Here is a 24,711-nt window from a genome sequence, read left to right as displayed (position 1 = left end):
AATTCAGTCCTGGTTGATTAAAATTATTGTTAAAATTGTTGTTATAGTTTTGCTTTTAGTTTTTTGATTGATGTTTGATACATTTGCTTCAAACTGTGTTTCAAACTGTTATGTCTTTGTCTGTCTAGGTCTATATAATTGATAATAATGACTTTTTTGGGGGGAATGTCGGCATAAACATTGATTTTGATAATACAAAAAATATATAAATAATGCATAGTGTTAAACAAGACAACTCTGAGTTCCCCAGATTTCAATGTCAAACGTTGCAAAGCTTTAGAAATGAAGATAAAAGGGACATTGTGTTATATTTCCTGTATTGTTTGTTCGGTTAAAGCTACTGCAGTTAACCATAAAAACTTCCCCATTGTGGAAATAAACAGGGACTCATGAACACTAATGTATTATCCATTTTTCTGACTTATTTGACTCAAGAACTGGTTTGAAAAAATGAAAGTGTTGCTCAATCCCATGCATGGAAGCAAGATAATACGATTGCGAAACAGAGAAATCTCCTTTATCTCATCTCTTGCCTCCTGCATCTAATATACTTCTTCCTTCTAACTGTCTTCCTTCCACTCCCTCTCTCGCGCACACACACACACGCACACACACACACGCACGCACACACTTGCATGCCTTGGTCATGAGTATCCTCATTTGGGGCTTTGTAGGGTGCCCCAACCCGTCTGTGCTATGTGAGTGAGTCAGCACATCAAAAGGTAGGAACACAGGCATATACAGGACTTTCACATGAATTTGCAAAATGAAAAGCCCTGGAAAATTTTAAATCTGAGGCGGCTTCCCTTCGTGCAGCACAGCGCGCATGAAGACACCTGTCTAAGTTCCCCAGAGCTCAATGTCAAATGTTCAGGGCCAGGTGCTCCTGTGCCAGAGAGAAGGAGTGAGAAGGTTGTGAAGCATTCTACGTGCTTAATAAGTGGCTTCCTTACAGGGAATATGGCCCTGGGGTGATGATTTAAAAAGGGGAATGTCATGAATCAGCTGCGTTGCGTTGGAGCAGGTCTTCAGCCTGGGAGCCCCCCACGCTTTCTGGAGGCAAAAAGGGGTTCTGCTGTGTGGTTTTGTTACATCATGAACTATTTAAAACATGTTTTATGTTCTATTAAGGTGATGCTCATGCTTTGAGATTTACAGCACATACGTTGCAAATTCAATGTGCATCCTGAGGTTCAGGGAATCCAATTACTAAAAACACATACATCTCTTCTTTTTAATAGTTAGAACCCATGCAAATTGTTTATTCCGGATTTTTGCATTCATTTTGTTTGCTTCTCAGGAAGTTTGTGCGCTACACTGTTGTCTGACAGTATTACCAGTCATCATCATGATCCCGACTGACTTTCAGGCAGCTGGAACAGATTTTGAACATAATCGTTGACAATAAAATTGAAAATAGTCTGTAAAGTAGGAAACAGTGCACTCAAATTACAAACTTCCCCATATGCAGCCAATCACATTTTGTTGTCAGTCCCACACACACTAGAACCTACATTTCATGTGAGTAAAAGAACAGATTGGGTAAAAGTGAGTAAAAAATCAGATTTATACAAACCAATGTTTAAAGAAATATAATTGAAAAAGGGAAAGAAAACATGCTGCAACCTCTTTGTCATCTGCTGTGTTTTTTCAGGAAATGTTCACAGATGAAGGAAGAATATACAGTATTTTAACAGAAAACAATGCACAGAGATGGATCCATTTTTGCCCTTTTTAATGATGCACATACAAATGATACATGGTGTACTTTGCCAGTAGACGATCACAGGACTGACCATCGAGCATCTTTAACATTTGTAAACATTGGAATGGGACAAATTATCAAGTTGTCAAAGATGAATACAGATGAATTCATTAATAAAGACGCTTTCACAATAACCACAGCTAAAATAAAAGTCTTAGCTCGCTGAGTTTGACAAGATGTCATGCAAAAAGATGTATGCTTTTTTTTCTTTCAGTAAAACTTTATTTGAGTACTCAAACATGTGTGACAATGTGCTTAATTGGTGTAAATATCAGTAACACTCATATTTGTCTCATAGGTCACAGGTGTTAACTTAAAGAAAACCACTGGAACAACATATAGCATCAGATTACATGATCACACTTGAGAAGACAGCAAATAAGCCTTTGATCTTTGTCTTTTTTTTGAAGACAAAAAAATCCATGAAAGTCCATCCCCAGCCGCCTTGTGTGTGGGTCTCTCAAACACATACTGGCCCCACCACGAACTATGGTTTAGAAACTTGAGAAAGAGACCGGATCAAACGTGACGTCAAGACCTTCACTAACTAGTATGTAACAGACAGGTGGTGTCAAATGACCAAAAGTGAGTAAAAAAAGATAAGCACAAAGGGTCTTGGCAAACGTTTTTTGGGGTCATGAAGAGTGCAGTGTCTTCCAAACCAGTGGGACAGAAATATGAGCATATAGGGGTTGGGAGGGCTTAAAATTCCACGGCTTTCGGCCTCCTGCAGGTAGTGTAGTGTGTCCGATTCAAGGCTTCCGTGGCTGCAGGTGTAGGTGTGACATTCCACTGGGTCCCAGCGTGCCTCTTGATCGCACTCACCAGTTCCACCCAGTCCGACCGATCATCGTGGCGTGTTAGATGGGGACCGCAAAGAACCCGTTCCTTTGTCTAAAATATAGCCTGAAAGCACGTGATCAGGGAAAATAAACACACCTTAAGCTGAAAAAAAGAGAGGGGGAGAGAGTAAGTGGGCCCGTTGCTATGGCATTAAGTTTTGTTTTTACAAAATGGTGGCTTTGATACGAGACACTCCCTAAAGGGCAGCAGGGAGTGCTCTTTTCCTGTAGGTGCAAGCACCATTGAGATGTTTGAAGTATTCAAAGAGCGTGCACTTGGCGTGTCGAGGAGTTTCCATCAAACAAAAACAATGGTTACAAACTCCTCCGTGTATTTTAAAAAGGGGAACATGTCTGAACGAGCCAGCCATCAAACCAAACAAAGACAAAAATAAAAACTCCGGGATTTGCATATTCTGTCGTCAATATGGAAATGGCTCGACAGACAAACAGTTAAAGACACAGAGCGGGTTACCTACATTGCATTAACGCAGCACCAAGCCAAATTTACACATGGCTGAGTCACAGTACAAATGCAAATGCAGCTTTTCTCCAGGCGCACACACATGAAATGGTAATGTTGCAACTGGAGTGGAAGAGTTCACATGATGCATTCGGGTGGAGTGAATGAACACGCACGTCTGAAGCAGACGTTGCGTTCACTATTGAAGAACTAAGCGACGGCGTAGTTTGGGATCTCCAGCTGTTGGTGATGGAGCAGCTAGCTGTAACACTCTAGTCACCCTGCAGCATCGGGGAAGTGTTGATTCTCAGATCCAGAGGAGAAATTCTGCCGCATGTGGTCAACTGATATTAAGAGTTCCCACAGAAGTCACGTTTGTGCAAATGATGCCGGATGGAACTGCAACTGTTTTGTTGTATACCAATGGAATGCACCCAAGAGAAAAAAGATCCGCATGATAGCATTTTCCAAAAAGAAAACACTTTTTTTTTTAAGACTGAGAGTTCACTATCTAAACAGTCTTAGATCAGGCTATTGGTCATTTCCCATTATTCTAGGGCTTTGCCTGAGATTCTCTTTTGTGTAACTTCTTTCTCGGGATCGCACTGAGGGAGAAGGAAAGTGGGAGGCTCGATAGATTCTCCTTTCGGGACGTGATGGAATCCTTGATGGCTTCTTTTATCACCTGTGGGGCCCAAAAATATATTACATTCTTATACTTTTATCCAAAGCGACTCACAATAAGTGCATTCAACTGTGAGGGTACGGACCCAGAACAAAACAAATCAAGAAAGTTCAGTTTAAATACACATATTAAATCCAAAACTTCATTCCACTGCTTACCAATTTCCTTAGAAAAGAGTTGCCAACAGAGGGCCGGGTTTTTATAACCTTTCAAATCCAGTGTTCAGTGGTTTGTTTTCTCAAGATAATAACCCCTTCCTTTAAGCCACATGTCAAATGTCAAATATCATTCGAAGGGAACAGAACGAATGACATTGACACTTTTAAGGTGCAAAGATCAGCATGCACACGTTGTTTTAAAGTCATCTAGTCAAAATGTACTGATGTGTCAGATCAAGCAATGAGTGCTGCTGACTAACTGTGCAGGACGCCATGTAGTCAAGGTGTCTCTATTGTTAATAAGAATTAGTCTGAATTATATTTCAGTGAAGTAAAACAATGAATTGCATCACTCGGAAGTGAGTCAGACACAGTGAGTGAAAGTCGGTCTAACCTCTTTCGGTAAGTAACACAACTACTGTGGTACTCAACCTACTACCAGACCAAACTTGTTGGATCCGGTCTTGCGGGACCTTGGGATTTTGATGTTTTGATATTGCACAACAAACTCAAATTTGTGTAGTGACAAAAAGAAAAATGTAAAACTTGTAGAACGATGATGTGTTAACGACGGTGAAAACCTTGAATCCCTTTTTAAGCCCATGGTTTATATTACCAGTGGTTTGTGTTAAAACTACGAGGACAGAACTGACCTCCAGGTTGTTGAGAGTGTTGAACTCCATGAGGTCATGGAGTCTGGTGAAGGCCTCGTTGGAGTACTGGAAGTTAAAAGTGGAGAATGGTGACTCTGGATCGTCAAAGATGTCGAAATCAGCAAATTCCTTCTCCATCTCTGTCACCCTGGGAACACCTGTGAGACACGCAGACTTGATATTAGTGACAAAGTATTTAATACATTTGGACAGTTTGATATTTATTTTATGTCTTGGTCACTTCAAGGTCTATTAATTTAAAGTACCCCCAAGGCCAAGAATAAACATAGAAACTTCCTTTAAGTGGTAAGAAACCCCTTAATCTGCCAATACAGGGGGCACTTATTAACTTATTAACTGTTTCTACGGTCAAGAATTAACTTTGTCGCTCAATATTCAAAATACCTTGTTTTATTCACTACTTTTTGAGAAACACTTTTCATAGTTCATGTTATTGGAGAAAAGAGGACATTATGCAGGAAGCATTAATGGTTTGGAAGCTTCGTGCACACAGTATTGAACGGACTTCATAATGACATTTATAACTTCCACAAACGTCCATTTATGGCATATTTTATTCTTACGGCTTTTGGTTTTTGGTGCAAAAAGCTTTTTTCTTTATTTTGGGGCTCGTGTTTTATGGTCTGCTTACAAATGAGCTCTCCCACCGTGGTGAGAGATTCCTGGCACCTGGCTAAGGAACCATCAATCACCTGAGCAGCTCATAAACCACTGCACACGCTGAGGTCCACATGTGTGTGAACTCAGTAAACTGCTGGTATGCTTGAAGGTAGACACTCACACACATGAGCAGGGACCAGTCTTGTTTTAAAAAAAACGAGGGGCCCAACTTTTGGCTCAACGTCAGAAACAATGCGGAACGTACAGGGTTCATCTGCAGGGTGCAAATTCGCGGGAAGAGACGCATCGACGTGCCGTGACGGCAGCGTGATAACCAAGTCGTACTTTCCTCCTCACGCGTGCTGTGGAGACGGCCGGCACATACCAGGAGCCTTGAATGTTCTGAAGTCAATGTTGACCAGGACGAAGTGGATGACCGTCGGACAGTTCCTCTGGCCTCGCTCTGGTTTGAAGACGTAGCATTCCTTCAGACCCTCGCGGTCAAAGACCTTGGGGTCGATTTTGGGAAACGGAAGCTTGTTCATTCGGGCCCACTTTTCTGCTAACAGGATCTCCTGTTGAATGAGAAACACCTGGTTAACGATTCCCTGTCTGCACAGGTTCTTCTGAGCGACGCGTGACATGTGACGTGTGAGAGAGGGCTGAGGCTCTCGTTGGATGACCTTAAACGGGGGGCTGGAGTCGCTGGGTCGTGCAGAAAAGTCGAAGGAGATGATGAGGTCGACCCCTCGCTGCGGCCGCAGGATGAGAGGATAGGGAAGGTTGTAGGTCAGGCCGCTGTCCACTATGTGAATCTTCTTGCTCTTCACATCGAGAGGTTCGTAAATGCGATTGAACTCATCGGGGTCTGAGAAAATAACACCAAACCAAATAAATGAGACAGCAACATGGATTTAGACAAGTTCAATTACAAATGAATGACCTGATCAAAATAACTATGTACTATGTATCTGTTAAGTTGGACCGGTGTTTCTCAAACTGTGGGGCGCGGCCCTCCAGCAGGTCATAGTGGTATTACAGGTGGGGCGCATGGGAAAATTCCAAATGATTTTATTTCAAGAACTTTATTGATTGATTGACTTTGCATATGACAATAATTGGCTGCTGTTGCCTCACAAAATCGAAATACAGATCCAAGCTCAACATTGACCATGAATTGAGAGTCCGTATCAAGTCTGCAACCCTTTTTTGAAAGGATTTGTAGTGGAAAGCAGTCTTATTGCAGCCACCAATACTGATAAAATGTACTCATACATATCTGCACAAATGTTGTTTTGTTTAGCAGGTTGCACATTTTTAAGATGGAACGGAAGGAGTGAAACAAAAACACATGATTTGTTGATCCTTCACTGCGTTGTTGGAGCAATGGAAAAAAAAATGTAAGACTAGCTCAACGTTAATTGGTAACGCTCAGGCGTCACTTTGCAGAGTCACGTCAACACCTGTCCCTGTACATGTCTGGAAGAATGTTGTGTGATGTCAACACCTGTCCCTGTACATGTCTGGAAGAATGTTGTGTGATGTCAACACCTGTCCCTGTACATGTCTGGAAGAATGTTGTGTGACAACAGTCTAAAAGACGCTCATGTTGACCATGTTTCCTACCTGTCACGTTATCCACCTCGTCTTCAGGCGTGGTGGCGTTGCAAGTGACTTCATTGCCAGGAGAGAATGGAAAGCTGGTGTTCAGGTTCAAGCCCAGCATGAAATTATGCACCTGGAAACAGATTAGATTAGAGGGGAGAAGGGTTATTTGAATACAGAAAAAGTCAAACAAGAATGCAGCTGGAGCACATACAGTGTTTTGTACGAGGTGTGTATGACTGCGTATGAGCATATTGAATTACCTTTCCGGCCCGGCCCTCTCTTGTGTTGAATAAGGACGAGTCACTGAAGAGTGATGTGAACATTCGTTGAACCCAGCTGGCCTGAGCAGTAAGATTGTACTCCTCTTCTGCGTTCTGGTTCTCTGTCCCACCTGAGAACCGGAAATAATGAGAAGATCTGGTCAGATCAAATGTTGTTTCAATATCAATATCAATGAACAAAAAAATAAATAAATAAATAAATCACACAGCCTAAAGCAGTGGTTCTCAACTGGTTCTGGCTCCGGGACCCACCTTCATCACCTCTTAATGACGAGCCGCGACCCGAATCGAGGAACATTCTCAACTTCTCAAATTTATTCAAAATCAAGTTCATAAGCTGAATTTAATGTTCAGGATGTTTAATTATCCTAAAAACCCAAAGTCTCCCCCATATCAGAATGGTTTGACCCGACCTGGCACATGCTGCTGAAAACATGGACGGACGAGCAGGCAAATAAAACGACACTCCGCCGCATTAAAAAAGTCCCTTCAAAATAAAATCACAGGATGATTTTTTTTTATTTTTTTCTAATTTTTTATTTTTATTTTCGCGACCCACTAGTTGAGAATCACTGGCCTAAAGCATTCAAATATTGTGTTACGCCCTCCACAATGAAAAGCAGATTCTCTCTACAACGCTAATACATTTGAAAAAAAGGTCAGTCACTTAACTTCCCTTACGATTTCTCTTTATCTACATATTCCTCTTTCTTTGTGTCAGAAACATCACTTACAACTAAAGCTCACACTCGCAAAGTAAAAGCATTCACTTCCTGAATTTCAGCTCGTACATCGTTTGATACGATCATGATATAATTAAAACAGCCCTTTTCTTGCCCTTACCCGAAAACACAGTAGCTTTTACAATGAATTTGAGTCACGCTAACTTCGGTAACATTTCTAAAGAAATCTAACAAGATTTTTTCATACACATGAGTCAGTCGACTCAATTGCATCATGATCAATTGATGCTTTCTGAGCTCTTTGTAGGAATGGACGACATCACCTTTACGTGGTTCTTCGTCGTTGTCCATGCTGTCTTCTCCCACAATGTGCTGTGGCTTGATCTGCTCTGTAAGACAAAGGACAGCTTCACTCGTTCATTTCTCTATTCACTGTGCATCACTAACGACAATAAATAAATAAATAAATAATAACATTGTTAAACTTGTTGGTTGTACAACCAACTGACGCATTTTTAAAAATAATGTTTAAAGGTCACCCCAAACAAATGGTCTCAAGCTAAACAAGCTGATGATCAGCAGTCGGGTGTTTCACAGGTGATCTTTCTTCCCACTGTTGCAGCAACATCACAATGACACACATCCACACACTCACGCCTTGGTACAGGTACCCGTGACTAAACACATATTTATGAATGTGTCCAAGCAATGCATTGTAAAGAAGAGAACAATGGTAATCCACTTTTTAATTATATTTAAGACATTGGAAATACTTTTTTTTCTATGCGATTAATTCATTTACCAGAATAGTTTTTCTCAGAACAAGGCATACAAAGAAAAAGAAACCTAAAGATTACCCAGCTCCTCCTCCATGGTGCTGAGACCGACTGTGTCTTTGACTCCCAGGACTCTGTTGAACAGAATTGAGAAGGCGCTGCCCCACACACCTGACAGTGAAAACATACTGTTAGCAGGTTTACTGTTGATAACTGCTCGGACTGTTTTAGATTCCCAAAAGTTCTCACCCATCAGAAAATGAATAGGATTCTCCTCGTATTTCTTAACAACGGTTCCAAGGAAGAACTTGCTTCCAAACAAGTCGGGGGTCATGAAGGTTCCGTACTTTGCCATCCCAATTTCATACGGGCTGAACTCCACCCAGTCTGCAGGATGAAGCATCAACATTAACAGAACCCTACCTGTCACTGACTAATATATATATATATATAATATAGCTCCACATGCATCTGTGCACAAGAATTACAATGCATGTACAATTGATATGAATACGAATCTGAAAAGCGTGAAATACGGGCGGGCGCTACGGTCGACGGTTGAAGGACCAAAACCCATTTTCTTTTTTTTTGCATGAGAAATTGGATGTGTGGAGTGCGTGACTAGAGACCGAAATGAGTGGCTGTCACACTCAATGCGTGAGCCCTGGTAAACCTAGCTAGCAAACAATGGCAACAGAGCGAACTGCGGGGGAAATAGGGGTTGACCTCATGCTTACGCACAACATCATCAGCGATGACATCAGTACATGAGTAATGCAGGGCTGAGTTTCCGATTTGCAAGCAAGCTCCTTAAAAGTATCTTTGAGTTTTTAATTGGAGGGTCATTTACAGCTCGGGAGTGTTGTGTGGTGGTGAGCAACGCATGGGGGTTACAATTAAACATCTAACGGTTCTTGATACATTGGATAAATAGTTCTCAGAGGGACATGGTGCGCATGGAAAACATAATATAACCTAAAGGCTCATGCAGACAAACAGTTACCTGCAAACATGAGCTCTGAAACATCTGGCTTGACGTGCAGACATGTGAAGAGAGGAAGGGGGCTCTGTGCCTGGTTTATTTTCTCCTGAATGCCACTCAGTTTGCTGTCCATCCTCTGTCGGAAGAGAAAACAGTGTTCGAGTCATACATATTTACCGGTGCAAGCAGTCGGAGTAGCGTTTGTCAGGGTTAAGTGGATGCTAAATAAAAAATGGAAAAAAATGCAGGGGATGAAACAGAGCCCAAAATGATAATTAAAAAGCTTGAATAGGGAACCGGTTGGATGTCAGTTCAAAGAAAAGGGACCAAATTAAAAATGATGTTAAAGAAGGATCAAGGTACTGCTGAGCTGTAAGGAAATGGATAAATAAGTAATCCCATCAAAATGAAGTCATACGACAGCTGTAAGGCGGTTCTTACCGCAGGTAGAAGCGTCTCTCCTATGAGCATACCAAAGATATCCGTAAAGGTAACAGGTTGCCCGGAAGCCTTTTTGGTCCATAGGGCCTGGATGTAGTTGGTGATGTGTTGAGGCAGCAAGAGCTTCAACGGGTTACTACTAACCCTCTTCATCAGCTCTGCATTGATGTGCTTTGGGCCCTTGTCTGGAAACTCTGGATGGGAGTAGAGAGTGGACATGTACCTAAAAGAATAAGGAAATAAATCATTTAAAAATAAACATTGTAGAAATGCCAATGCCATTTAAATCTTTAAGATGCCCAAAAAATACCACTGCTTTTCTTAAGGTGTACGAAGGACAGGCTGCACTAATAAGTGACTGAATGAACATACAGGTGGAGACTGCTGTTGTCTTAATTTAACAGCATCATACCATCAGAGGAATGCCAGTTTGCCAGTAAAACAAGAAGGGAACACTGACTAGAGTGAGACAGAAAGACATTACAAAAGAAACATGGCTGTAACAAAGAAGAGAAAAAGAGAGCAAGCTTAATGAAATTGATTAATGAAAGCAAAGGTCTAAAAAGAGGAGAAATAATAACCGACCATGTAGATCCGGAGAGTCCGGCGACGTATGTTGCACAATCAAGGACGCCAGACTCAAACAAGGCTTTCATCACACCTGAGAAGCCTACCATGGCACGGAAACCGCCTCCTGAGCCCGCTATGGCTATCACTGGTACCTACAAAACACACACACACACACACACACACTTATACAGATGGACACAGTCATGATGTGAGGAAAAGGGAAAAGCCTACTTAATCGCATAATTACACACTGCACTGTTGAAAGCATGACTCTCACATTCATTCTTATTGTTAAACGCTGAGTCACTTCCCCCCCGTGCATCTATATACTAAAGGAGTGGATTGCGTCACACCTTAGAAAACATTTTTTACTTGGGCCTTCGGATCTTCAAGTTTTTCCTAATTCTTATTGTGCAATACAATACACAACCTTTTCATATGTGCATGCATGAGTGTTTCAGATAGGTACGTATGCATGTAAGCATTTCACACGTATGTGTATATGACACAGCAGCATGTATGTATGGGCGCGTGTTTCTCATATGTTCGTGTTTCAGATGAGAATGTACAATATTTGATATATGCACGTGCACAGGTTTACAGAGAATGTGTCTCAGTAGTGTGCGCCAGAGGATTTTAATATTACGTTGGGGGGGGGGGTTGGGGGTGGAGTTCAAACCGTCATCCCGTGCATTTCCCCGCACACCCCCTCTGCTCCACTCATCCACCACGTCGCCCCCGCGATCGTGAGAGTGTTCCATTAGTGCGCCCGAGAGATTCTCAGTTGTGTGCGCAAGAGCGTTTCAATAGTGTGTGTGTGTGTGTAAGAGTGTCTCATTAGTGCGCGTAAGAGTGTCTCAATGGTCTCGGGAGAGTGTCTCAATCCTAAACTGGCCTCATAGTAGAGAGCATCTGGTTCTGGCACATGGACTGAGGACATGAGCAGCGCAGGCTGGAGGTCACAGTCACGCGCAGTCAGGGCGCCACAGCAACAAAGAGTTAAGTTTTAAGTGGGAGAGCACAACCTGCTTGGTATTTTTACATGTTACCGAAAGCTTGGCTTCTTAGTGGGAGGAATGTCAGAGTGTTTTTTTTATAGGAAGTCCGATTATATTACTTATGAAAAACAGACCTTAAAAATATGCATGCTGATGATTTCTTTTCCATCCGAACTATTAGGTGCTACACATATCACAAACATGTACAATGTTGAGATAATACATCAGTTATAACAGAAATAATTATGACTTGAGTGTCAAATATGTAACGCATAGGTTTTTAGTATCTAGGTCCTCTGACTCATGAGACAACGCGGCACGGCAGACAGTGATGTAAATGTCCTCTCTGGGGGAAGTAGATGGAGAGATTGCAAGAGATTGTTGGAGGTGGGGCTTTTAAAATGTTATAAAAATAGCAGCAGTAACCACAACACACACCATGGTGTTAAGGTGGAGCGGCAGGCTAGCAGAGACATATTTCATGTACAGAATGCGAGTGTAGCTGTGGACCGGAGATCACATGCCATGGACTTCATCATCTCAACTAGGAATATTTGACATTTTTGGGAAATACACTGCGGAAGAGATGCACTGAATATGAAGCTAGAGACAGGAAACAATGAGCATAGGCACAATGAAAAGTAAATAAGATTTGCTGAAATAAATAAACGTGCTTGCTGAATCATTTAAGTGTAAGAAATACAGCCTTCGTGTTAGCGCACAGGGTGCATTTGTACTTTTCAGGACGTGTGTGAAACATGAATCAAGCACTGTATGAAGTGAAGTTCAAACTGACGGAGAACTTCCGCGTGTGAATAAATGAAGCTGTCACATGACATTTTCACACACATGACAGAAACCTGTTAAAGTCTTTCCATATTAAATGTCAAAGAGTTTTGACTTGACTTGGCTTTTTTTTTCTTTCCCCCACCTCATCTGGAGCGCTGGGGAGGAAACAAGGCTTCTCCATGTTCAGCAACTTCTTGATGCCCAGCATCACTCTCTCTCTGCGGGTCTGTCTGAACTGCTTCTCTTTGTCACACAGGGCCAGGCTGAACCGCAGGTCCAGTTTAGTGCTGCAGCCACAAAAAACACAATATGATGGGGGGGGGGGAATTCAAACAGTAACTTGTGTTTTATATTTCCTCCTGAGAGGCAGACTTAGAATATGATATCTCTGTGTATGTGATAGTTCTGAGGAAGTTGAAACTAATCTTCAGGTCAGATAAGATCTACACCAGGGACGGTCTGGTGGGAAACTCAAGTTCTATAAATAAGTTATATATTCAGTTTCTGCAAAATGCTTCAAATGCTTTTAGATTGAGCGCAGAGTGAAATGTGGAAAACAAATAGACATGTAAAAAAAGAATTCAAAGGAAATACATACCAGATCTCCAGTAACATCTCTAAGTAAACCTGGGTTACCTGTCAAAACAATAAATCAAATAGGCTCAGTAAAAAAGCAGCTTCCCTAAATCTAGGATGGCAAAAGGAAGAGAAAACTAAAACAGGAATGGTTCACTTTTTGAACATATTTCTGTTTACCAAATGATTGCGTTATTTAAGTTAACATTTTGTAAAGCGCTTTATATAATTAGATCATTTCATTGATCTGTTAAAATCCAACACCAAAAAGTTCAGAGTTATTCTGTAAGCACATTCTAGTCTTTGTACATCTGTTGGCAATATGTAATATATAGTTATACCACGGGATCTAGAACTAGAATTTATAGTAAGTTTGAACAGCACTGGGCGGCCCAATGTGAGGTCATGTGACACAGCCAAAGGGTTTCTCTTCTTACTTTTCCAATGAGGAAAGACTCCATCTTTTTCTGGCCCACTCTGAGCTGGGTGATGTCATAGGTCGCAGTCCCAAGCTTCTCATCCATTACATAGTTGGCATCCATCAATGTTAACTGATTGGGATCAACATAATCAGACAAATAATTAGTGATCATCTGGCATGTGTTTGATTCCGGCTCAGCTTCGTTACGAAGTCAAACAAAGTTCAATGCAGACCAATAGAAAAGTCTTTTTTTTTCTTCGATTTTTCTAATGACTACGAAGAAGAGTTCTGATACTTATATGATAATAACATTTAACTCTCCATTACACCTCTGCCTGTCCTCCTCTATGGCTTTAGATTGTGCGACACAGACAATACATGCAGGTCTGAACCTTTAGGACGTTCTGCTGGTTGGGGTCTATTATGAAGTTAAAGGTCTCGTTCCATTCCGGATTGATGTTGTTGTCTATGTGCTTCGTCTTCTTTCTGCTCTCTGGGGCCGTTGGGATGAACAGCTCCACGTATGGATCCGGGGTGTCCACTGCAAACACACACACATCAAACAGTGGTACTGAGTAGCGGAATCCCAAGCGTATGTTTTTTTGTGTTGTTTTGTATGAAAACTCACAAAGGTCGCCGAGCGCTCCCTTGGTGACGTTTTTGGCTCGAACCACCGTGACTGTCAATTTGTGAGGAAACTGATGGTCCACCTGCAATGGAAGAATGATTTATTTCAGTGAAATTGTCTTACTGTGGACAAAGTAGTTATGAAAAATGTGTTGCCGGCAGGTTCCCTGTAGATTCAGATTTGCAAAGTTGACGTTAACATCTGCCGTTCCGAGTTTACATTACGCTTCAGATTTAAAGGGAGCATTTGTTAGGGAGACAGATAAAACGCAGAGTTGCAGAAATTTCTCTCTCTCTTTAAGGACGGTCTTTTTTTCTGATAATTCAAAACAAAAAGTCCCTACCTCCACTTTAACTGGTAACTGCCCTAAAGAGTTGAATGTCTTTCCTGGAGAGTCGGTTTGCGAGTTCCTGGTTCTTATCTGCGTTTTGCTGGGCATTTTGGTTTCAAATTCTTGATAAATAAAGTGGTTTGTTTGTTTTCAACTCTGCATTTGAATCTTGGTTTTCCGCAAATGTAGCGCACGGGTTATAATGCAATGTAAGTCGTTATGGATAAAAGCGTCAGCTAAATGACATGTAATAAGGTAATGTTAATTATGAGATGAAACGCGGACATTCTTTGGAGGCTTTGTACTTCCTCCACAGATATCCATCACTGAACCCACATGATGGATTGACAGCTTGTTTTGGTTATTTGTGTTTTTTCCTGTTCCTTACTGGTACTCGGTACTCTCCGGCTGCCCAAAACAATCTGAACTATTCACTAATGATTTAAGTGTGTAATTCACTATTGCTTATTCTCATACGGGACGGTTAATTTGGTTTAAAGTAGAAAAGAACTAGAAAGGAAGTAGAAATATTGTCAGACTTTAACCGATGGGAATAAATGTGTTAACAAGGCTGAGAATGCTGCTCTCACACAGATACTTTTATGCTGCTTAGAACCACCCACATTAAATGTACTTTGTCTGGGGTCATGAAAATGCCCTTCTGTCGACTTTTTGCTTTGCAACAGTAAGAATGAAATGAATTCTACGCTAGTTTTTCGGACGATGATTGAAAGCAACGGAATGCTGTACATTTCAATACTCACGCTTATATTGGAAGCCATTGTGCGCCGTCGGGTCAGTGATTCTCAGGAAAGCTTTTATCAAGTTGAGAACTTTAAGTCAGGAAAACATCTCAGTCAAGAGCGGAAGCATCGGGGAAGCTGGAGGAGAGATAAAAAAAATGTGTAAGATCAAAGCAGGAGAACAGCTTCATCAGTTACACACGATTGACACTAAGACATTGCATCACCATCAACAATCAGTCATGCCACTGACACTTGTTGAGAGAGCACATCCTCTTAAAACAGCCAATGCTTGTCCAGAAGTATCTTGCAGGGGTAAGAGGAAGTGTGCTGAGTCACAAACCACCATAGCGACCATCAACGTAAGCACACCACGTGCATATGAAGAAAGAGAGAGAACAAGACGGAAGTAAATACAAATTCATCCTTGATGCTAAAGTCGGCTGATGTTGCGTTTAAAACAGTGTGTGCCTGTCCAGGTGTGCGTCAATATAAAAGACAGTGGATCTTTATTATTATTATCTTATTAGCAACATGAAGGCTTTTCTCTTTCCACATATCCACTGTGTTGTTTTGTCAATGGTTGGACATACATATGTTAATAAGACATTTGCATAGAGGTTGTGTGAGTGTGGGCGCCGGCGATCGCATATCAAGGTCAGCGAGCTTTCTCTCTGCTGCTCACCAAAGCGTACCACTCAGTGGACAGAGAGCACGTAGGAAGTCTCTGTGTTCACAGCTCTGGTCACGTAGTTTGCATTAGTGGTCCAACTTTTGCAAGTGCCAGTTCACTACGCCCTTGTTCCGCAGCGTACAATGGGTGCATGCTATTGAGTGCAGTCTGTTGAGTGCTGCATGTGCCAACATAACCAAGAAGCTTCCAGAGCACAATTTTTATAAGTGGATGCAAAGAGTGGAAGAGATCAGCCCTGATGCAAAACATCTCATGTGTATTATTTTACTCATACATTGGTTGCAATGATAAAGGACTTTTGACTTGGGACCCAAAGGACAAGAAGCGACCATCATAGCAAAATATTAACTTTGTTTTATCTCATTAGTTTTTCGATAAATGTAATATCAAGAAAAAACACAGATGATCTTTTTTTATTTTAGAGTTCATTTGCATTTGTTTAAAAAGGAAACTAGCCCCAGTATGTGAAAAGGTTGGTGTTTGTATCATTGTTTGTGTCCTTCAAATGGCTGACAGTGTCCCTTCTGCCCTGATAGTGTGTCATACTTCAACCAAGTACACAATGGCACATTGCATAGACACATTAGGGTGGTTTCGAATAAATGCTCCCTGTAACTCAATAATTATTATTTAATTTTTTTTTTAAAGACGCAGAAAACAATGATATGAAGTCATTACCAACGGATTGATTGAAAAAGTGGAATGATGAGAATATAGCCCCTGTGAGACTATACCTCTGGGGTTGTAAAAAGGTCAAAGACATACAGGACAAGGGTCGGAGTAAAGAAGACATTTTAGCAGGACAAAGTTTTGGTTATTAGGTCACATTAAGAGGATAGATGGTATGAGTTTTCAACCCTCAGTAAACGATTAAAGCACTGCCTCAGATCATGTTCAATTGGAATGATAAAAAATAACATATCAATCAAGAGGTAGTGTATAGAGATTTCACTTTTTACGGGTAACTCATTTCTTCTGTTCCCTCTGGTCTGCCATGTTATTTGCTGGGTACAAGCGTTTGGGCAAATGGATTATTAGAGTAGTATTGCTCCTTACGTGTTGGCCACGGCGCGTTTCCTTATTCTCCGGGATGCGGAAAGCGAAATCTCTCTGGTTAATTCAACACAACGCAACTCAACTGTCAAACGTGTGGTCGGACGTGCACCTAATGCACCGAATGAAAAATAATAGGACACGTACCTTAACCGGAGAAAAAATCCAGAAAAAATGAGACATGCTCGAGATAATCGTTGCACCACTGGAACCAAAGAAGGAGGTGCTTCTCGGTAAAAGAACAGCATACAACTCGACTTTGGTAGCCGACCAAACTACACATTTAGAAAAAATCCAACACGCTGGGAGGGCAAAAAATAACTTCTAGTGCGAAATGTTGCTTTAAAAAAAACATGACAAACGGAAAGAGTTATAGAAAACTCGAAGTGTTGTGTTTTCAGTTCTCCGCCTATGAGAAAGCGCACCAGTGCGCAATGGTTACCACCGGAGGGCGCGTACTGCTCTCTTCTCTGCTGTCTAATTGCACTTTTTTCGTGAATTACTTGCAATGAAAAATGATGCCGATCAAATTACTATAATTATTTGAAGCCAAAAATTGACTAAACGGTTTTAAACAATTAGAACTTGAAAATAATGTTAAAAAAAGGAATCAGTCATTCAAACAGTTCATGGCCGGTCATTTTCATTAATAAATAGTAAATAAAAGGTACTATCTTTATTCCCGTGTGTCAGAGGTTTCCTTTGCTACATTGAATCATGTCATTTTCTTGAATTCAAGTTGTCCTGGAAATGTGCTTTGTATAAATGAGACATTCAGGGGAATTCTTCTCTACAACTTTTTGTTTTGACAGGAAGAAATTGCACTTTTAATTAAAACATATTTTTCACGCAACTCAATCACTGGAAATCTACAAAATGAGATGATTGTGAAAGATTATTTCTCACGTACTACATACATACGTGTGTGTGATGTATTCATCGCGGGGGCTGTGTCACACATGGGATCGGTGCCAGATAAGAGTGACGTCACCAGTCCCACAACATATATAAGATGCTGCAGCGCACAGGTTGGCAGTCTGACTACTAGCGTCGAACCGGCACCTCCACGGCGGAAAGGAAAACGAGATCCAACAAAGTCTGGAATATGAACAGATTTGCACTGGCGGTTTCCCTCGTGGCGATCGGTTTCCTTGTCGTCGAAGGAGGTAAGTGGATGAAACAGCTCATCAAACAGAAGATCGGACTGTTACAACTTTGGTTTTTAGATGTCTGAAGTTTTAGCCTTTAACACAATCAAAGTGCGTCTTTGGCTCAGGGTTTTACATAATACAGCATAACTATTATAGAGTTGAGATTAAATTACATTTTGAGGGTTTTCTAAAAGTTGTGTCAGTCAGTGATCTGACCCACATCGTCTGTCACAGGTAACCCATGCTGTTCAGAGCCATGTCAGAACAGGGGCGTTTGCACAGCACTTGGAGCTGATAATTACGAGTGTGATTGCACACGCACGGGATTCCATGGACACAACTGCACAACACGTAAGTAATGAGGTGAATTACAACATGTGCTTGTATTTGATGTGGTAATTTGGTCAATTATTCATTTCCTTCCTTCTTGTCCTGGACAGCTGAATTCCTTACATGGGTCAAAGTCTCCCTGAAGCCTTCACCCAACACTGTCCACTACATTCTCACCCATTTCAAGGGCTTCTGGAACATCATCAACAACATCTCCTTCCTCAGGGACTCCATCATGAGATACGTGCTGACATGTGAGTGTCTCAAGCTGCCTCCCAAATGAGAATATGGATTTTCATTTGTTTTGCAACTTGTTTAGGTGCAGTTGAAGCTGATGGACGTTGTGTTTTTTCTCTCTCACCATAGCTCGGTCCCACTTGATTGACAGTCCTCCGACATACAACGCTGATTATGGTTACAAGAGCTGGGAAGCATATTCAAACCTCTCCTACTATACACGCACCCTCCCCCCTGTGCCAGAGGATTGCCCAACCCCGATGGGAGTAGTAGGTGCGTTTCACTGTCTGCCTTCAGAGAACCAGTTTTCTCAGATTCCTGAATACAGGAGTAGCTGGGCCTCATTTGAGCTCGAGCAGTGCTCATTTGGAAATGATCCCTTACGTTGCAGAGACTGAATGGAAATGTGCAGAGAAACGTTGTAGTTTTTCGCACAGATGAAATGAAATCATTGCATTTCAATCACGTTAATTTTTGATCCGAGTTAAACTGTCGTGCTGTTTCTCCAGGTAAAAAGGAGCTGCCGGATGCTAAGCTATTGGCTGAGAAGCTTCTCATGAGAAGACAGTTCATCCCGGATCCACAGGGCAGCAGCCTGATGTTTGCATTCTTCGCACAGCATTTCACCCACCAGTTCTTCAAATCCGATATGAAGAAAGGACCAGCTTTTACTTTAGCTAAAGGCCACGGGGTAAGCACAGCAGATTTTGTGCCTTGTCCATATTTTAGTCACTCAGGAGAGACCAGAGATTTGTAAAATGAATCATCTGTATTCATGGCTTTGTGTTTCCTTTCAGGTGGACCTCAGCCACGTTTATGGAGACAGCCTGGAAAGGCAACATAAGCTTAGACTCTTAAAGGATGGCAAGCTGAAATATCAGGTATGAGAAGAAAGACAGACAGACAGCCAGTCTATAAATGCTTCAGACCACAGGTTTCTAATAATGTGCGTAACTCTGTAGATCCTGGATGGAGAGGTGTACCCACCCACAGTCAAAGAAGTAGGCGTTGAAATGCACTACCCCCCCCACGTTCCCGACTCTCACCGCTTCGCTGTGGGCCATGAGGCCTTCGGCCTGGTCCCCGGTCTGATGATGTACGCCACCATCTGGCTGAGGGAACACAACAGAGTGTGCGAGGTGCTGAAGGAGGTTCACCCGGACTGGAACGACGAAAGGCTCTTTCAGACCTCACGGCTCATTCTGATCGGTGAGTTTGTGCTCAGAACATCAAGAGAGGCTTCACACACATGTGATGGTATGACTGTAGTTACAGTGGTACTTACAGTCAGCTATGATTGAGGAAGTAGTGCTTTAGTTTCCTTGATCAGTAACCAGCAACCCGTTTGCACACAATGGAGCAATTTAGCTTTACTGCCTAAAGGAATCACCAGAATGCGGATATGTTTGGTTTTTCCATGGATTCGCTGAATGTTTACTCCTAATCCAAAAATGTTTTAAGACATAAAAAAAACACTGCTTGAATGTAGAAAAGTCTTACTTTTGAATATTCAGAAACCTTTGGACAGTGAATATCTGGATCAAACGTTTATTCTCATTGTATTTGCACAAGAGCTTTCAAGTTTCCACATTACGAAACGCAAAACACATTTCAACTGGAGAGGGACTTCAAACATCTATAATAATATGAGGCACGTCATCTTTTGTCCTGTAGGAGAGACCATCAAGATTGTGATTGAGGATTACGTGCAGCACCTGAGTGGCTACAACTTCAAGCTCAAGTTTGACCCCGAGCTGCTGTTCAACCAGCGCTTCCAGTACCAGAACCGCATTTCATCAGAGTTCAACACCTTGTACCACTGGCACCCGCTGATGCCCGACAGCTTCCACATTGAGGAGAAAGATTACAGCTATAAAGAATTCGTCTTCAACACCTCCCTTGTTCCAGAGCACGGCATCGGCAACCTCGTGGAGTCGTTCACCAATCAGATTGCTGGCCGGGTAAGAACCGTCAGAGCGACATTTAGGTCCAGCTTGTGACAACCCCAGTGATTCACGGCTGATTAAATGACTCCATTCACTCCTTTAGGTTGCCGGTGGCCGAAATGTTCCAGGACCTATCATGTACGTGGCCATTAAGTCCATTGAAAACAGCAGAAAAATGCGCTACCAGTCTCTGAACGCCTACAGGAAACGCTTCTCCATGAAGCCCTACAGCTCCTTTGAAGACATTACAGGTGAGTCCCGAAACTTAATATGTACTTGCAAGGAGGTTAATGATTAGTTAGAGTATTTTACTTTTGAAAGGAAATATTACCGGAGGTCAAATATTGCTTCATTACCATCGCCATGAACTGATTTAAGGAGTCAGTTGTACAACATAGATTTTAAGATTCAAGTCATAAATCCCTTAAATTAAGGACCTGGTAGTACTTGGCTTTAGTGTCCAGCAGCTGAGGAGGTTTGGAATTCACTTCCATGACTCTGAGAACCAGATGTTCACTTGGTCTTGAGACAACATAAGCAGATTGTCATCACACAGAGCGCCCCATAAACAGACCAGAGAGGCCTTCTGCTTCAGAGGAGAGGCTTTAAAAAGGAAAGAGGATCAAACCTTAATCACAAACTTAGTTTGATCTATCTGGAAAATGATCAGGCTTTTTGTGCTTGTAAGAAAGAAAAGCCCCCGCCTCCCCCCCCCCACACACACACACACTCATCTACTATCACTCAAACAAAACACTGACCTGATATTTAGACTAGCAGCAAGCTCTGCCGCCACCGAGCGAGAAGGACAGGAGCCAGATGTCTAAAACCATGTCCTCGTTTGCGTTGCTCAGGAGAGAAAGAAATGGCCGCAATTCTCGAGGAGTTCTACGGACACGTTGACGCCGTGGAGCTGTACCCGGGTCTGCTGGTGGAGAAGCCCAGGACGGATGCCATCTTTGGGGAGACGATGGTGGAGATGGGGGCCCCTTTCTCCCTCAAGGGCTTAATGGGAAACCCCATCTGCTCCCCGGAGTACTGGAAGCCGAGCACATTCGGAGGCAGCGCGGGCTTCGACATCGTCAACAGCGCCTCCCTGCAGAGGCTGGTGTGCAGTAACGTGCGGGGGCCCTGTCCCACGGCCTCTTTTTATGTGCCCAATGTGAAAGACACCGGGTCCAGAGTCATCAACTCCAGCAATTCCCACTCTCGTGACAGTGACATCAACCCCACAGTCATTTTGAAAGAGAGGACTAGTGAACTCTAATGTATTCTCATTTTAAGCAAAAATGTTTTCTATCTATTTTTATATTTATTTATTTATTTTTTATTTATTCTATTTTATTTATAACAACCTATTTTTTTAACTGTCCTTATAGAGATTTTAGTTTTTAAGAACAAATGTCTGGTTGTGTTTTATTTATTGAAAGATTAATTATATTATAAATTATTGTTGCAGTAAGGACCTCAGACTCTCAGAAACCAGATACTTTAGGTCAGTTTACAGTTCCAACTGCATTAGCCTGTTACATTCCTAATTGACTGTTAATTATCATAAAATTGTATGTTTGTCCAAGTGTTTTACATGGTTTTACAGGTACTGTATAGTAGGAATGTTTAAAGTGAAATTGGTGACCAATCTTGACTCACTTGATCCAATGATCCTACTTCCGTATTGTTTTACTGATTGTTTTTCTACTTCAGTCTATGCATTAACTTTGGTTCCTTTGAAATGGAATTTATTGCATCTCTACAAAACTGCAGTGTGATAAAATGGATCATTAGGTCACATGGCTTAAAAAGTACTGTTTCTTCTGTTCTCCTTGCCTGTTGACTTGAAAAGTTGATGCTAATAAATGCTTCCAGGATGGGAGAAAATATCTCAGAAATCAGCTGACGTTGTCATTTTTCAGTTTATCGCTTTTTATAAACTCTGATGTGTCTCTTTTCTAAGGGATAAAATGTAATCAAAGTACTAAATAAGTTTTGCGCTTAAGTCAGAACTACTGAAATATTATCATACATCTTATATCGCGAGAGGTCCCGGGCCCCCTCTTTGTCACATGCTGGCTCATATGAGGGGACACAAACAACAAGTATAGGCCAATCAAAAGAAGAGTTTATTAAAGATCAAAAACTAGTAACTTTAAACAACAAAAATAAATGAGGTGTGAGAATGTCATGATGTAAGGTGTATGTAAAGCGCATGGTTGAGGGAATCTGTAGGTGTGAACATGACTGAGTGAGAACGACGTAAAACCTTCAAAGGAACAAACAAAACAGGATCATACCTGGAGGAGCAGAGAGAGAGAGGGAGAAGTGGTTAGAGGCCTTCTTATATACCCAGAGCCCAGGTGGCTCCAATCGCTAATGACCCTCCTCCACCTGCAGGAGGAACCGCTCCTGCAGGTGGAGGAGGAGCTGTGACAGTTAAGAGTATAAGAAACAAATCAAACATTAGTTGAGAATAATCATAAAAGCAGAGTGTTTTACTACAGCCATTGTATCAAGCTTCCACACATTATGCTGTCTAATTGTGATTGATTTAGGTTTAAACATATTTCATAATGATAATGTCAGTAGTAACAATATGATCAAAGAAGAAAATGGACAATACCAGAATAAAAATAATATGCTGTGCTGTGGATTAATCTTATATAATTAAAAAAGACCAAAATCAATAATAGCATATATTTAATGTTGATGTTGTGTATAAGATAAGATATTCAAAAATGTTTAACTGTGCAAAGTGGCGTAAACATCGATTATTTTGTGTGCAATTGTGATCAAATGTCTAACGTTAATGCCAGTTTAGAGATTTTTTTCCCAATGCAATGAAGACTGTGGACTCTAAATTTCTGTAAATAATAGTTAAAATTACACAAGTTTTGGCGTTTTTAGTCATGAAGTACATTTAATTGCATATCTGGTTACAGAAGTTGGCAGTTGGACGTTTCCTGTAGTCTGGCAGAGGAACAGGCTGTGGTGTTACTCACCAAACTTTCCACACTTGATGTCCGTGTTGCCGGGAAAAGATGCAGGGGTCTTACTGTATATGAGGTGTGAGGACTACCACCCGGCCTGTAGCCTCAGCACCACACGCTGGCAGTTCAACCAAAGAATATAACCGTTGTTTGGGGGGGACGGGTTCCAAATCAAACATGGCAGAAGGAACATTGACGTGATTGACGGCGCAGAGCAGTGAGTCAGACCGCCAGTCATCGCCCCATCTAAACACAGACAATGACAAGCCACATTTTCCCATCCATTCAAACGTTTCTCCCAGCCGATGCGAGCGCACATTCACTTTCTCCCGTCACACTGGAAGAATTGAGCTTTGAATACAAAACCACACTCAGGAGCGAGTAGAATGACATGAATCGAATCATGTGCATTAGTTATCATCTCAGCCTCCGTCTCATAATCCCCGTGCTGTACTTCAAAGGACGAGGCGTGGGCTTCCCCATCAGAGGGACTTGGCCCATCACGGCATGAAAATGACCTAATTATGTGTGCAAGTCATTTGTTTTCCCCGCCGAGGGTGAGTTATCCTTCCTTTGTGCATGCGCGGCGTGCTCAGGTCCTGGTCCATGAGATTGAGCAGGGAAGCACATCTTGCTTTGTGTGGGTGTAATAAGCATGAGCAGGCTTTGGGCCTTAGTGTGGGAGTAAATCAGGAGACTCCATTGTGTATTTTCCTTTTGACCGCTTGCAGACCTCTCTGCAACCGGACCTGTAGTGGAGGCCGTGATCCGGGACCGGTTACGTGAGGCCTTGCAGGTGGCAGGAGGACCAGGGGTCAACTGGAAGCTGGTGTCGGCCACCTACAAACACTGACCCACCGGGAGACAAATGTCACTTACATTTATTAAAAGTGACACAATTACAAATGTATCAAACAGTATCAAAAAGTTCCCACAATAGTGGCCTTAATGACTTATTTTGCTTTTGCAAAGAATCCCATCGTCAGTTGACAAAAAGATGAATAAAGTTAAAAGATGAGCGAGCTTCAGATTTTCGGCCTCCTAATTCTGGTTCTACAAACATAGTATCATTTCAATCTCAAACTTGTAGTCTTCAAACCCAACAAGTGAAATCCTCAAGATCGTAATCTGTTTATTTATCCTTTATTCAGTCTCCTTATCTCTATCGAGGGGACTCTATCAAGCCGTTTCCAGAAGTTGTATTCTCAAAATACTTTTAAGCTAATTAACCTAAACAACATATGTTGATCTGGGCAATTTTTTGATTGTTCAAATAATACATTGTGAGAAATACCCATTATA

General features: G+C 41.7%; 2 protein-coding genes across 4 annotated transcripts; one reads left to right on the top strand and one right to left on the bottom strand.

Moving 5' to 3' along the window:
• Positions 1 to 1,724: 1,724 nt before the first annotated feature.
• pla2g4ab (phospholipase A2, group IVAb (cytosolic, calcium-dependent)) lies at positions 1,725 to 21,318 on the bottom strand. Of its 3 annotated transcripts, none has more exons than XM_037469977.2 (19): positions 21,187 to 21,318; positions 15,036 to 15,152; positions 13,941 to 14,022; positions 13,705 to 13,853; positions 13,329 to 13,442; positions 12,914 to 12,951; positions 12,458 to 12,602; positions 10,544 to 10,680; positions 9,959 to 10,181; positions 9,539 to 9,653; positions 8,785 to 8,922; positions 8,617 to 8,706; positions 8,083 to 8,148; positions 7,056 to 7,186; positions 6,814 to 6,925; positions 5,871 to 6,055; positions 5,573 to 5,762; positions 4,567 to 4,724; positions 1,725 to 3,755 (listed from the first exon to the last, which is right to left on the bottom strand). In XM_037469977.2, the coding sequence occupies exons 2-19, from the start codon at positions 15,051 to 15,053 to the stop codon at positions 3,624 to 3,626; spliced, it is 2,223 nt and encodes a 740-aa protein (XP_037325874.2). In that variant the 5' UTR covers positions 15,054 to 15,152; positions 21,187 to 21,318; the 3' UTR covers positions 1,725 to 3,623. The 3 variants fall into 3 exon arrangements, with proteins under 3 accessions (XP_037325874.2, XP_037325872.2, XP_037325873.2); XM_037469975.2 differs by lacking the exon at positions 21,187 to 21,318 and adding an exon at positions 16,909 to 17,161; XM_037469976.2 differs by lacking the exon at positions 21,187 to 21,318 and adding an exon at positions 16,765 to 16,868.
• Positions 17,797 to 22,307, top strand: ptgs2b (prostaglandin-endoperoxide synthase 2b). Its single transcript, XM_037469978.2, has 10 exons — positions 17,797 to 17,927; positions 18,147 to 18,263; positions 18,353 to 18,496; positions 18,609 to 18,752; positions 18,989 to 19,170; positions 19,277 to 19,360; positions 19,442 to 19,688; positions 20,154 to 20,440; positions 20,529 to 20,676; positions 21,280 to 22,307. Exons 1-10 carry the CDS (start codon positions 17,867 to 17,869, stop codon positions 21,690 to 21,692), a joined length of 1,827 nt encoding a protein of 608 aa, XP_037325875.2. The 5' UTR covers positions 17,797 to 17,866; the 3' UTR covers positions 21,693 to 22,307.
• The last annotated feature ends 2,404 nt before the right edge of the window (positions 22,308 to 24,711 follow it).

This window comes from Pungitius pungitius, chromosome 7 (assembly GCF_949316345.1).
Source record: "Pungitius pungitius chromosome 7, fPunPun2.1, whole genome shotgun sequence".
Taxonomy (NCBI): Eukaryota; Metazoa; Chordata; class Actinopteri; order Perciformes; family Gasterosteidae; genus Pungitius; species Pungitius pungitius.
This window is presented reverse-complemented; position numbering and strand designations above follow the sequence as displayed.

Coding starts and splice junctions, on each gene's coding strand:
- ptgs2b (XM_037469978.2), top strand. CDS start 17,867: ATGAACAGATTTGCACTGGCGGTTTCCCTCGTGGCGATCGGTTTCCTT. Junction 17,928..18,146: donor TTTCCTTGTCGTCGAAGGAG/GTAAGTGGATGA, acceptor CGTCTGTCACAG/GTAACCCATGCTGTTCAGAG. Junction 18,497..18,608: donor CATGAGATACGTGCTGACAT/GTGAGTGTCTCA, acceptor CTCTCACCATAG/CTCGGTCCCACTTGATTGAC.
- pla2g4ab (XM_037469977.2), bottom strand. Junction 13,443..13,704: donor ACCAGCAGAACGTCCTAAAG/GTTCAGACCTGC, acceptor GATCCCAATCAG/TTAACATTGATGGATGCCAA. Junction 7,187..8,082: donor CGACGAAGAACCACGTAAAG/GTGATGTCGTCC, acceptor TCCGGTTCTCAG/GTGGGACAGAGAACCAGAAC.